The sequence below is a fragment of the Epinephelus lanceolatus genome, chromosome 14 (assembly GCF_041903045.1).
Source record: "Epinephelus lanceolatus isolate andai-2023 chromosome 14, ASM4190304v1, whole genome shotgun sequence".
Classification (NCBI taxonomy): domain Eukaryota; kingdom Metazoa; phylum Chordata; class Actinopteri; order Perciformes; family Serranidae; genus Epinephelus; species Epinephelus lanceolatus.
Window position 1 is genome coordinate 8,274,001 of NC_135747.1, and position 12,102 is coordinate 8,286,102.

At 39.5% G+C, this 12,102-nt stretch overlaps 3 protein-coding genes across 3 annotated transcripts; 1 reads left to right on the forward strand and 2 right to left on the reverse strand.

Moving 5' to 3' along the window:
• The first annotated feature begins 62 nt into the window (after window positions 1-62).
• LOC117251775 (glucose-1-phosphate adenylyltransferase) lies at window positions 63-6,000 on the forward strand. Its single transcript, XM_033618312.2, has 8 exons — window positions 63-451; window positions 3,560-3,649; window positions 3,782-3,861; window positions 3,997-4,112; window positions 4,602-4,699; window positions 5,141-5,209; window positions 5,299-5,357; window positions 5,649-6,000. Exons 1-8 carry the CDS (start codon window positions 260-262, stop codon window positions 5,767-5,769), a joined length of 825 nt encoding a protein of 274 aa, XP_033474203.1. The 5' UTR covers window positions 63-259; the 3' UTR covers window positions 5,770-6,000.
• Window positions 5,762-8,612, reverse strand: asnsd1 (asparagine synthetase domain containing 1). Its single transcript, XM_033618311.2, has 3 exons — window positions 7,197-8,612; window positions 6,727-6,908; window positions 5,762-6,243 (listed from the first exon to the last, which is right to left on the reverse strand). The coding sequence occupies exons 1-3, from the start codon at window positions 8,610-8,612 to the stop codon at window positions 5,997-5,999; spliced, it is 1,845 nt and encodes a 614-aa protein (XP_033474202.1). The 3' UTR covers window positions 5,762-5,996.
• On the reverse strand, window positions 8,535-9,597 carry asdurf (ASNSD1 upstream open reading frame). Its single transcript, XM_033618313.2, has 4 exons — window positions 9,420-9,597; window positions 9,135-9,188; window positions 8,839-8,914; window positions 8,535-8,673 (listed from the first exon to the last, which is right to left on the reverse strand). The coding sequence occupies exons 1-4, from the start codon at window positions 9,492-9,494 to the stop codon at window positions 8,633-8,635; spliced, it is 246 nt and encodes an 81-aa protein (XP_033474204.1). The 5' UTR covers window positions 9,495-9,597; the 3' UTR covers window positions 8,535-8,632.
• Window positions 9,598-12,102: the final 2,505 nt, after the last annotated feature.

A 12,102-nucleotide genomic window follows, 5' to 3' on the forward strand; every position in this document is an offset into this window, starting at 1 on the left:
ACTTAGTTTTTAAAATTATCGGAAGAAGCATTACTTTTATTTTGGAAATACTAACCGGAAGCCAGACGCTCAATCTCGCGAGATGAGTCTGGCCCTGAACTGCAAAATACCAGAGCGATAGATAAGAACAAAATACGTATTTTTCCACCATTTTTTCTACCGGTCTGTCACTGGGTTCAGTAGTATTAGTAGTTAGTAGGTAAACCACCAGGTGATACAGCGGACAGGTGAGTTGCGTGTGTCCCGGGTCAGAGTCTAAATGAAAGCTGTAATTCTCGCTGCTGGGTACGGAACCAGGCTCCAGAGGGATGTGGTGGCCGACAGCAGCGGGAGGTTCGCTCACCTGGCTGGGACTGCCAAGCCGCTGCTGCCCGTGGGACGGTGTGCTCTGATATCCCACTGGGTCCGTGCTCTGAGCGCCTCTGGCTGTGTGGATTGCATTTATGTTGTTGTAAGTAGCTCAATGCAGGCAGTGGTGCAAAGTACAAGCCTGATTCAAAAAACAGGTTAATTGGTGACAGGTGATAGTATCATCATAGGATACAAGCAAGGATGGTCAGTGTGTGAAAAGAGTGTGTGGCACTGGGCAGCTGATTCAATTTTAAGAACATTGTTTCACCACACTCAATTGCAGAATTTAGGGATTTAATCATCTATGATCCATAATATCAAAAAAAAAATAGTTTAATGATAAATAAGAATAAATAAAAAGATTCATAAGATCCAGAGAAATCTGCATGAAAGGGGCAAGACTAAAAACTAGTCTTGAATGGCTGTGACCTTTGACCATTAAAATCAACATGACTGTATGAAGGACATGACTATTTACTCAGGAACACTTTTACGTAAAGTGAAAGCCATATATCAACAACATCCAGAAAAGCTACCAACTCCTCTCTACCTGAGCACATCTGAGATGGACAGACACAAAGTGGAAAAGTGTGCTATGGTCTGACACGTTCATATTTCACATTGTTTTAAGAAATCATGGACATTGTGTCCTCCGGGCTAAAGAGGAAAATGACCAACCAGATCGTTACCAGCACAAAGTTCCAAAGCCAGCATCTGTGATGGTATGGAGGTGTGTTAGTGCCCATGGCATCATGGACAGCTTCCCATTTGTTAAGGCGCAATGAAGGTTTTGGGGAAACATATGCTGCCATCATTATGAAATCTTTTTCAGGGACGTCACTGCTCATTCTAGCAAGACAGTGAGACATATTCTGCATGTTACAACAGCGGGGCTTCATAGTAAAAGAGTTCAGGTGCCAGACTGCCCTGTCTGCAGTCCAGACCTGTCTCCTATTGAAAATATTTGACACATTATGAAGCGCAAAATAGCACAGTGGAGAATTTCACTTTTTAAAACTTAAACATTTAGTTTCCTCTGTTCCCAAATGCTTACTGAGTATTGTTAAAAGGTAAGGTGATGTGACACAAACATGCCCCTGTCGTAACGTTTTTTAAAACATGTTGCAGGCATCAAAATCAGAATTAGTGTATACAAAAAACAATTAAGTTACTCAGTTTAACCATTAATATCTTGTCTTTGGATTGTATTCAATTGAATATAAGTCATAAAGGATTTGCAAGTGATTGCATTCTGTTTTTATTTATGTTTTACACAGCATCCCAACTGTTTTGAAATCGGGGTTGTAATTTGTAATTTACTCATACTCAAGTATTGTTCTGAAATCCATTTTTTAATACCTAAGTCTTTTCATTTGGTACTACTTTAATGTACTTAATCTCAGATAGACATAATTTAAAGAAATGTTACGTTTGATTGCACTGAGTTAGCCTATATTTATGTAACATTTATACTTTCCAGTTGCCCTGCATATTTTAGTTTAAAATATGATGCATTGTTAAATAATAACTACCCAACAGCATATTCAGCAGGTTTATTAGCTCCATGACATTAGTTACCTGCATCCTATTGTTAGATGTTAATTCATCAATGATCATAGGTCAATCGTAAGACACTCATATATGAGCGATCCTGACAAATTATTTTTTCATTTTCTTCTTCCTCTTATTATTGTTACTATTATCTTCATTACTAGTTTGAGTAGATTTTGCATATGATAATGATGATAGGTTTTTTTTAAGCCAATACAAATGTTTTTTCGTTAAAATATATCTAAACCTTAACGTCTCTACACTGCCCTCCGGTGGTCACAATGCTTAACTACACCCTGCTGTATTTAGAAAGTTTTATTTTGAAAGTGCTCACAGGAAGTATGTTGTTGTGTGTCTTTACACTTTATAATGATCTGGATCTCTACTGCCCTACTGTGGTCATAGAGTGTAACTACACTTGGTTCTGTATAATTATGCACTGTGACCAGAGGGCAGTGAAGAGACAATGCGCGGTATTAAGTTTAACTATACAGCGTGTAAAAGCAAACAGCGCATTAACAATTCTCCTACTATGCATTCTAGAAATTACTTTTATTAATTCTGTAAATACATTTAAAAAAAAAAAAAATCACAGTAGGTACGACATTGTGACTGCTTTTACATTCCATTCATATTCACGTTTCGAGACTGCCCTCCTGTGGTCATAGTGTGTAACTACGCCACCGTCTCTGTGCAGTTGTACTCTGTGACCACAGGGGGGCAGTCTGGACACTTGATTATGAATTCAAACTAAAGTGTACAGTCATACAAAATAACATGCAAACACTTCCGGCAGACTCTTTTAAAATAAAAGTTTCCCTATACAGTTTAGATATGCACTGTGTTTATGTATGTCCACAAATACTTTAATGATAATCAGCTGTATTAAGCTTAACATCAGTGTAAAGGCAGACACAACTGCATATGTTCACTTCCTGTGAACTCTTTCAAATTAAACGTTTTCTTAAATTGTGTTTTTATTGTTTAAAATATATCCTTTGTTTCTATTTTTGTGGAAGTTTCTTTTTACATAGACAATTATGTGCAGGGTGTTAGTCCACCACTGAATACAGATATTTACATTTTTTTATGTTGTCAATCAATTTAAATTTTCTTTAAAGCCAAACTTTGTTTAGCTGCAATAATTAATTAAATAAATGTAGAAAACACCCTAAGTATTCAGACCCTTCCTTTAAGTAAAAGTACTAATAACACACAGTAGAAATACTCTGCTACAGTAAAAGTCTTGCATTAAAATGTTGCTTCAGTAAAAGTATAATCAATAAAATGTAGTTAAAATATAGAAAATGTCTCTTGTGACTGTTTTACTATTGTATATGATCTCATTAGATGATTCTGTAAAAAAGCAGGATTTTACTGTTGTTGGTTGAGGTGGAGCTCATTTTGAACTATTGATTTCCAGTCAGTCAGTTAGCCACTAATCATTTAAATTTTCATTTTGTTTTGTGTGCGAAAATGTAATTTGCAAACTAACTAAAGCTGTCAGATAAATTTATTTCAGTCATTGTCATGGAGTAAAAAAAGTGGCGTAAAAAGAAATACTTTTAATAACACTGTAATCAACTATATCACACTGAATATTTACAACAAACTGTTCCTCTTCTTTTCTCTCTCCTCACTGCTCTCCTCCCCACAGACTAACGCTCTTTACCATGCTGCATTTGAAGAGTGGGCATCACATTTCTCAAATGTCAAGATTCTCAGCGATCAGACGAGATGCAATGATGTAAATACAGTTTCATAATCAGTGTTTTCCATGTCATTACTACCAATGTCACATGTTTGGCCCTTAGAAAGTAGATTTTTTTTTTTTTTTTCACACCATCCTCTGACTCAAGCTAACTTTGTATTCCACCAGGAGCGTCTGGGTGCTGTGGCCTGCCTGCAGCTTGCAGTGACGCACTTCAAGATAGAAGACCATGTCTTAGTGATTGGGGGGTAAGTTTACTGAGTTCACATTATCAACACTACCATGCAGTGTTGTTGTTCAGAAAACAAATGTGCAAATGCAATTGTCCAAATTCAAGTCCTGTCTCTGCCAAACTGATACAACTTTGTATCCATCCATATCAGTGACACCCTCTTCAAAGAAGACTTTAGTCTCAGTAAAGTAAAAGAGAGGTTTTCTGACCTCCAAGCAAAGTGTGAGGACAGCTGTCTGGTGCTCTCATACCAGTGCAAAGAGGAAGGTGAGTAGGAAATAAGGCTTTGATAAAGATAGTCGATGCAGGAGTTTCCTAAAAAACATAATACTCATACAGAAGAAATCCCTCTTAGTCATCCCCTGACCCACTAGAAGTGTGTGGAAGTGTATTTTCCTGCAGAGACTGCCTTCTGCCTGATTTTCTTATTTTTTCTGTTTGGGACGTTTATGGGCGTTTGCCCCCACAGCACTCAGGTGAGGTTGGGGCTTTATAAAAAAGGTGGCGACCAGGTGCCACAGCACAGAAAAACGCAAATAAAGTAAAGCAAAATCTCAACCAGAGTGAATCTGGGGTTGGCTCTTACTTTGAGTTTTGCTGATGAGTGTTTTTACAAACAGTAACCAACAATCCTGCGTAGTATACCATTAAATTTAAGACTGCGGAAGCTGTCAGATAAGGAAGTGATAGGTCATAAACTGTCTGACGTGACTTGGCTCATGCTCACAACTAGTTCTGTGTTGTGCATCTGTACAGAAACTCATAAATATGGGATATTGGAAGTGGACAGGGATCTCCGCGTCCTGTGTATGAAGGAGAAACCTCTTCCCTCTGAAACAATGTCAAGGAGAGCAGTAAGTTCACTATAAACACTGAACATGTCTTGTAATCCTTGTCCACATGAACATAAAAGATCATTTAAGTCTCTGCAAAACAAGGGGAGAACCACCTCAAGTTTGACTTACAGTCTTGAGGGGAATGGGTTAAGGGCAGGAAAGAGCTGCCAGTCAGATTCTCTGTCACTGCAGTGTGGTCAGATACTCTCCCAGGGCTGTTGTCTTCTATCTGTTTGGCTCGCTGGTTTCAGGGTTATTTTGCCCTCAGTTTGGTCTTCAGTAAATATATAAACCAAAGTTTGTCAAAACATTGAGCTCATCAGCCATAAAAAAAACCTCTCTCTGGCTGCCTGTTTAGAATCATTGTCATTAAATTGGGGAACTGTGTTAAAAAGGGTTCACCCAAATATGGATGTCAGTGTGACAACACTCAGCTGAAAATTTCCATTTGTTTTTCAGTGTCCCTGTTTCTATGTGTTTTCAAAGAAAAGCCTTCCTCTACTGGACACCTTCCTTGAGGAAAAGAAGGTACATCTACTACTCCTCAGTCCCATGTGTGATGTGAATTAGGAGTAAATTGTCTTTTCACTATTTTGCTCAACATTTTATTTCCATAGGAGACCCCTATTGATGAGAAAGATGCCCCAGGAAACTTTGTGTCTTGGCTCATTCCAAGGTAATATCTGTTGGACCCCCCCAATGTCAGAAGTCAAGGTTTTACTTGGTAAACTTTTTCTAATCATTATGTAATACTGCTTTGTGACAGGCTTCTTGTCTGTTTGTGGGTCTTTACTGTGTCACACTATAAGATTTGGATGGGTGTTTGAGTGTTATATTTTTTTATGCATGTCAAATTATGCAAATATTGGACTAAAACAAATCCATTTTCAAACCAGTTTATCAGTGTATTTCTCAATAAATGACACTGTCGCATTTTTTTGTTTGTTTTTTTCTTTCTGTCTTTCAGGAAGCCAGTATACATTCATCAGATTTCTGGGCGTTTCGATGTTGGGAACTTGCCTTCCTATATTGATTGTGACCTTTACTTCAGAGAAAAACTTCAAGATGTTGAGTCATACATGGTGTAGAGGAAAATACCATATTTATTATGCCATGTTAAAAAATTTATCCAAGACCAGCACACACAAAACAGATAGTCAAATGTGAACTTTTTGCAAACTTCAAGAATCTGTCTGTGACAGTAAATCAATAACTAATGTAAATAGGCCTATAATCTCAATTGTATGTAATTTTATATTGATCTTTTCTACTAAAAATGATTTTTATACTCTTTTAATTAAAACCAGAGATTTGTCTACTCAGTTAGGAGTCTTGTGCATTTGTCAGAGGCCTTTTCTTGACTGTCCTCCATCTTGGCGATGCGGGAGCCAAACTGCATGGCTCTCTTGGGCAAGACTGCTGACTGGCCTAGGCCCAGCTGCTTCGCCGTCAGTCTCAGGAGCAGTTTCTCCCCGACACCCCGAGGGAGTGACAAGTCTGCCTTCTCCCACACCGGCAGAGAATTCAAGTAGCTCACCACATCCTCGTCCAAGTAGGGAAATCTGCAGATGCCAGAGTTACATTTGTCAGAAACTCTACCCAGGGGTGTCGAACTCATTTCAGTTCATACAGCCCAGGTTGATCTCAAGTGGGTCAGACCAGTGAAACCACTGCATGATAACCTGTAAATAACACCTACAAATGTATCCCCCTTTTTTTAGAGTAAAGACGTACAAATAGTCTACATTCTGAACACGTTCACAATTAATGAACAATCCATTTAAAAAAAAAACAAAAAAAACATGATGAACAGCCTCATGTCTGATGTCTTATGAAAACTAAGTACAATTTCAACAGTATATCTTTTTCAGCATGCAACTCACCCCTAGAGTATGGATTTGATGCTGATGCTATCTGGTTAGCAGTTAAGTATCTAGCTTTCACAGCTTTTTTAGTTATACCTGTTGCCAGGTAAAATATGCAATTTCACGCACTTTTGGTTCTGGTAATATGTAATGGGAACTTAAAACAGGTGCCACACTTACCTGGCCTCTTTCCCATGGTCCCCTATCACTCTGTCATCTCTTCCCAAATTCCTGGAAGGGATCCTGCTCAGCTCCATGGCCAGTTCCTGGATCAGTCCCTCATGTCCAGACATCTTAAATCGGACTCTGTGTCTTGAGTAACCTGCCAGCTGCTCATCTGCTCCGATTCCTGTCAGAATTACCTGCAGTCATAAAGCAGCAACACAGAACAGCAGGTCAATGTGGTTGTTGGGAATTGTGAAACATCTCTTGATTTCAATTTGTTTTTGTTCTATTATCAGTAAGAAATGATGCATTTGTGACTTTATATTTTTGCAATGATTGTGACCCTACTGTTTATCCCTTTGCACTCACACCTGTGTTATAGCCCAGTGGACAGTTGCATCAAATCCCCTGCATTGATAAAAAGTTAAACAAAGCTCAGAAGCCTTTGCTCCTGGAAAGTGCGAAGTTTGGTGTTTGTACCTCACCTTTGCTGTTGATGTGAAGGGCCTCCGGTCACTGTCCTCTGCGATGAACCCTGTCCCTCTTGCTGCAAACCACACAGCACATCCAATGCTGTCATCAAGCACCGTATCCAATGGATGCACCAAATGACAAATGCGCTCCTGGCGGACTTCCTGCAACTCCTCTTTTGTTACATTGATTTCGACAAAATTCCATCTTCTTTCAGGATTCAAGTCTTGTAATTCCTGAAGGCCAGCTTTTCCGGTGATTCTGTCTGGAACATTAAAGGGGCTGGATATTTGGGGATCAGCTTCATCACTCTTAGAATCTGTTGGCTTGTATTTGTGCTTTTTGGGTTTCTTTGCAGACTCTTTCTGCTTCTTTGGCTCCTGTAGCTTGAATGCTACATTCAGAAGGTCTATTGGTTGATGAGCAGGTACGTGACGGTCAGCTAAGGCAGCCAGGATCATTGAATCAATACCTCCTGAAAAAAGTATAGCAATACTAGCATTGTTAGTAGAGGGAGGGCACTCTTCTTGTACCCTGAATGGCAAAGACTGAACACGTCGCCTTACTGCCTCACTGAGAACATCAATAAGATGGTTCACCTCACTGTTTTTCTCTTTGCTTGCAAGCAGCTGCTCCAGATCCTGAACACATGAATATGACTTTGGATCAATTTCTTTCTCATTTAATGACTCTGGAATGGATGTATTTAGAGGACACACAGGTGAGGTGAGTACAAGGCCAGACTGGTTCATCACAGCAGCGCAGCCACTGGGGACAGACTCCAATATAGTTTGACTGCAGCTCAAGACTAGATCATTTCCCCCATGAGCCCAGGGATAAACCTCAAATGTCACAGAGCCAGCTTCTGTAACTGCCTTCAGGTCAATCCGATACACACCAACTGCTGGGACCTCTTGCCAAGCAGACTGTGCATGTCCAGAGCTGTGGGCTGCCACAGAAGTCAGGGTCAAGGCCTGGTCCTCCGCATCGAATTTCCACAGCAAACTCCGCCTACCAAGGAAGTCTCTGCCAAACCAGAGGTAGTCTCCAGCCCTCTGGTAGTAAACAAACCCCCATGGTCCACGTACACGGGACAGGACTGACAAAATCTCTGAAGAGCTACTGCAGGATGAAAGCCGCTGTGAGACAACAGCAGTGTCATTTTCCTCTGGCAGCACTGGGAGACCGCCAAAAATCTCCCCGTTCCACACCAGGACATTTCCAGTGTTGTCTTGTACTGGCTGGGGTGTGAGAAGACCTCTCATGTGAAGAACATGGGCAGAGAATAAACACTGATAGCAGGGATTTGTGCCTCTGACTGTGAGATCCTGATTCCAGTTGGGCCCTCTTCTCTGCAAATGTTCATGGACTGTTTTGTCCCACTCTAACTGAGCAGGTGACAGACTCAACAGACAGAAGATGCCACACATTGTTGTGGTGAAGGTCAGTCCTACATATCCTGCAGATCCTTTTTCATGCTATCCAGTTCCTCTGGAGACAGAAAATATCATCTGTTATGTCTATCTACAACATGATGGTTTATGGTCAAACTTTATTTGTCCAGCCTCGGGTTTTAACAAATAAGACAGACAGATGCCAGATAGTTTATCTATTAAAGTGATATGAATTAACTTAAACGTACAGCTCTCAACTTACTTTTGCATGAACCCAGCGTCTGACTTCTGTCTGCTAGGAAGAAAATGTTACTGTTCCTTTGCTGAATGTAGACTCTCTGATAAAGGAACACATAAGAAATGCACATCAATACATACAGAAATACATATGTTGCTCCTGAGAGAAGTCTTTATAAAAAAAAAAGAATAAACGTTACTTGAGAATTTCTCTTTAGAGATGCGTCTTACAACAAGAAATTCATATTAATTGTTGCCAGAGCATAATTACATTAACTAAATAACTAAATAAATATGTCAGTTTCATGTACACTCGCTCACCCTGCTTTTCTTCAGATTAGAGAGCTCGTCCAGTAAAACCTTCTGCTCCTTGATCTGTAAGTGAGTAACGCAAATTATTTCACTGACGTGATGAAAAGGAAACACTTCAGGCAACAAAGTATCTGACTTCGTAAGAAAGATAGTCCCGAAAGTCCGCGTGTTTCAACATTAACGTGTGTTAAATCATAGTTATATCCTGAAATGAGACATGCTACATGTTTACCAGCTAATTTGAGGCTATTACATTAGCCACCAGCAATATGATACGGCCAACACTAACGTTACCTTTTTGTTCAATTCCTCCTTCAATGCAGACTGTCCTTCAAAGTTATCGTCGTTATCCTGACTTTTTGAAGACATTTTGGTCAGATTTTCTTTATATTAATGTAAGTGAAGCTAGCTATCCCCAGTGTAAACACATGCTCAGTAGCTTTGAAAGTTTTTCCGGGTGCGGAGGTCTGACCCGTAGAGACTTTACTGCCCCCTGGAGGTGGGCGGTTCAAACATCATTTCCCCATCTCCATGTAAAACTCCATGCACCATGCAAATTTATATTTTAATATTTTATTGGTATACACTTGCTTAGTCATAAATGTCTGGTTGAATTCACAATGCATTGAAAATTAAAAACAGAGGATAAATCTCCTCATAGAGCACAAATTGCCATGAGTAGGAGGTATCTTTGATTTCTCCTTTCATAGTACAAATATCTGTGTGATGTTAATAAAGAAAACTGACTTCAAGCAGTGTAATTGGGATCTCGTTGTTATACATTTGTAGCCTACCTTTTATTTCTATAGTAGCCTAAACTAAATGACCATGTTAATGCATTCAGAACCCAATTATGTTCCAAACACAAAAACAATATTGTAATGATTGATTTGTACTCTAAATGCACACATTAATCATTAGAAAAAGAATCATTATAATAGCCTACTTGTTTTTTTTCTGCCCCATCCACTGGACAAAGAATTTTAACCCAGAAACTACCTAAAAGTAAAAATAACAATAAATGGTCTTATTAAATCTTCTCTTTCTTTCAAGAAAAAAAAAACCTAAGTTTATTTTTATTTGATTTTTTTAAATTGTTAACTCACATCAATAAATATTGCTTTAAAACACATCGCTCATGCATTCAGATCTACCATCCATTAACTACAGTGGATGGATATTTTTGAAAAAAAAATAAATACATTTTGAGTAAAAGCTATAAATCTTTCACACTAATTTTTGACCTAATATGACATCTCGTGTTTACTTAGACACCATTTAAACACAAATTATGTACTTTAACAATATGATAAATGGACTGAAATGTGCCCAACACTTCCTCCCTGCCTCATGGTCGGCCATGTTTGTTAAAAAAGGGGGCGTGTCTTTACTGCAGTCCACTTTACATGATGTGGAACACTGTGACTGGCTTAAAGACATCCCATCAAATAATTAAGTGCTCTTGGGTGGATTCAGATGACAGTTATTATAGATCCAAGCATCCTAGAAAGGCTATATCACTTGGAATGGATGGGGGATCTGAACTGATACAGCAAAATATCAATAGGTTAATAATGTTTGTGTTCTGCAAAGTTCAGCATCACCATACATCTACAGTCTACAGTCGTGTGGCTAAATATTCATATTGTTCTCCTGTCTTCTTCCGTTTTATGTAACTGTCCCTTTTCCTTTACAATCTTTCTGAAACTTGCATCGCAGTGTCATTAATCTTTTAGAGCATTTTAAAGGTCGTCCACGTTTGCTATAAGTCAATCAAAACAAACTGCACGCTCAATGAAAGACCAACATTTCCCCATACCTGCATGTCATTGGGCTGAGGCAGAAACAAACACAGTCACATTGAGAACATGCAAACTCTCAGGACTTTTCTACTGTGAGGCAATCGCAGTAGCCACGCGTGACCATGCTGCCATTCGTCAAGACCTTGGTAAATAAAACTTGGCTTGTGTCAGTCAGTCCCAGTCATATGAATTTAGTCCCCGTGTTACTGTTTCCACCAAGGTGGAAAAGTGACTCAGATGATGAGAGAGGAAGGAAATCAACCGTGTTGTTGTGACAGGAGTATCACAAGAGTGTGTAGGAACAAAAATTCTGGAATGAACTGCAGTGATCACTGATGTAAGTTCAAAAATTAATACACAAAGGTATATTTTAGCAAGTCTATAGACATGCTAGCCGGTTTTGAGGTTTTATTTAAACACAGCATCATTTTGAGTTAAATGCTAACATCAGCATGTCAACATGTTCACAATGATAATGTTAGCATGCTGATGCTAAGCAGATATAATGCTCACCATCTTACATAGTTTAGCGTGTGTTAGCCCACTGCCATTTGCTAATTAGTGCGAAACACAAAGCTGAGGCTGATGGGAATGCCGTCAGTTTTACAAATATTTCTTCATCAACCAAAGTGTTGGCCCAAATCTTTACCTGTTGGTGGCGCAAGAGAAAAAGTCAGAGGATCACCAAAGTCAGTAGGGACTATGATTGTCTGTTCAAAAATGTCACGCCAATTCATCCAATATTTGCTGAGTCTAAGTAGTGGACTGACCGACTGAGCGACATGGCCATCCCTAGAGCCTCACTAATAGTGAGGGGAGAGCATTAGTCATTCACTTGGCATGCAGGGATTGAAACCAGCATCCTTCCATTCACATGTGGTACAAACAGAGATATTTTTGAGGACCTGAGCTTCGCTGGCCTGGCAGCGGTCAATAACCAGCAAAGAGAAATTACCCTGGATGACACAAATGTTGATCTTTCTCCAGCTGTGGGTCAAGCACCCTTCAAACACACCTGTCTGAGGTCTCACGTTGGTTTGCTGCCCACTGTGCTGCAATGTTGTATCGATCTAAAACAGCTGTCAGCTGTTTACCACTTCATTCCCTGGAAACAAGGGCTGTCACTTTTGGTTAGGTGTCCAGGTCATCGCAGTCAGACAGTGACCTTTGATGTT

Coding starts and splice junctions, on each gene's coding strand:
- asdurf (XM_033618313.2), bottom strand. CDS start 9,494: ATGTCTTCAAAAAGTCAGGATAACGACGATAACTTTGAAGGACAGTCT. Junction 9,189..9,419: donor AGGAGGAATTGAACAAAAAG/GTAACGTTAGTG, acceptor ACTCACTTACAG/ATCAAGGAGCAGAAGGTTTT. Junction 8,915..9,134: donor CTAATCTGAAGAAAAGCAGG/GTGAGCGAGTGT, acceptor TTCCTTTATCAG/AGAGTCTACATTCAGCAAAG.
- LOC117251775 (XM_033618312.2), top strand. CDS start 260: ATGAAAGCTGTAATTCTCGCTGCTGGGTACGGAACCAGGCTCCAGAGG. Junction 4,113..4,601: donor ATACCAGTGCAAAGAGGAAG/GTGAGTAGGAAA, acceptor GCATCTGTACAG/AAACTCATAAATATGGGATA. Junction 4,700..5,140: donor AAACAATGTCAAGGAGAGCA/GTAAGTTCACTA, acceptor TTTGTTTTTCAG/TGTCCCTGTTTCTATGTGTT.
- asnsd1 (XM_033618311.2), bottom strand. CDS start 8,612: ATGTGTGGCATCTTCTGTCTGTTGAGTCTGTCACCTGCTCAGTTAGAG. Junction 6,909..7,196: donor CCTTCACATCAACAGCAAAG/GTGAGGTACAAA, acceptor TTATGACTGCAG/GTAATTCTGACAGGAATCGG. Junction 6,244..6,726: donor GACCATGGGAAAGAGGCCAG/GTAAGTGTGGCA, acceptor TGGCATCTGCAG/ATTTCCCTACTTGGACGAGG.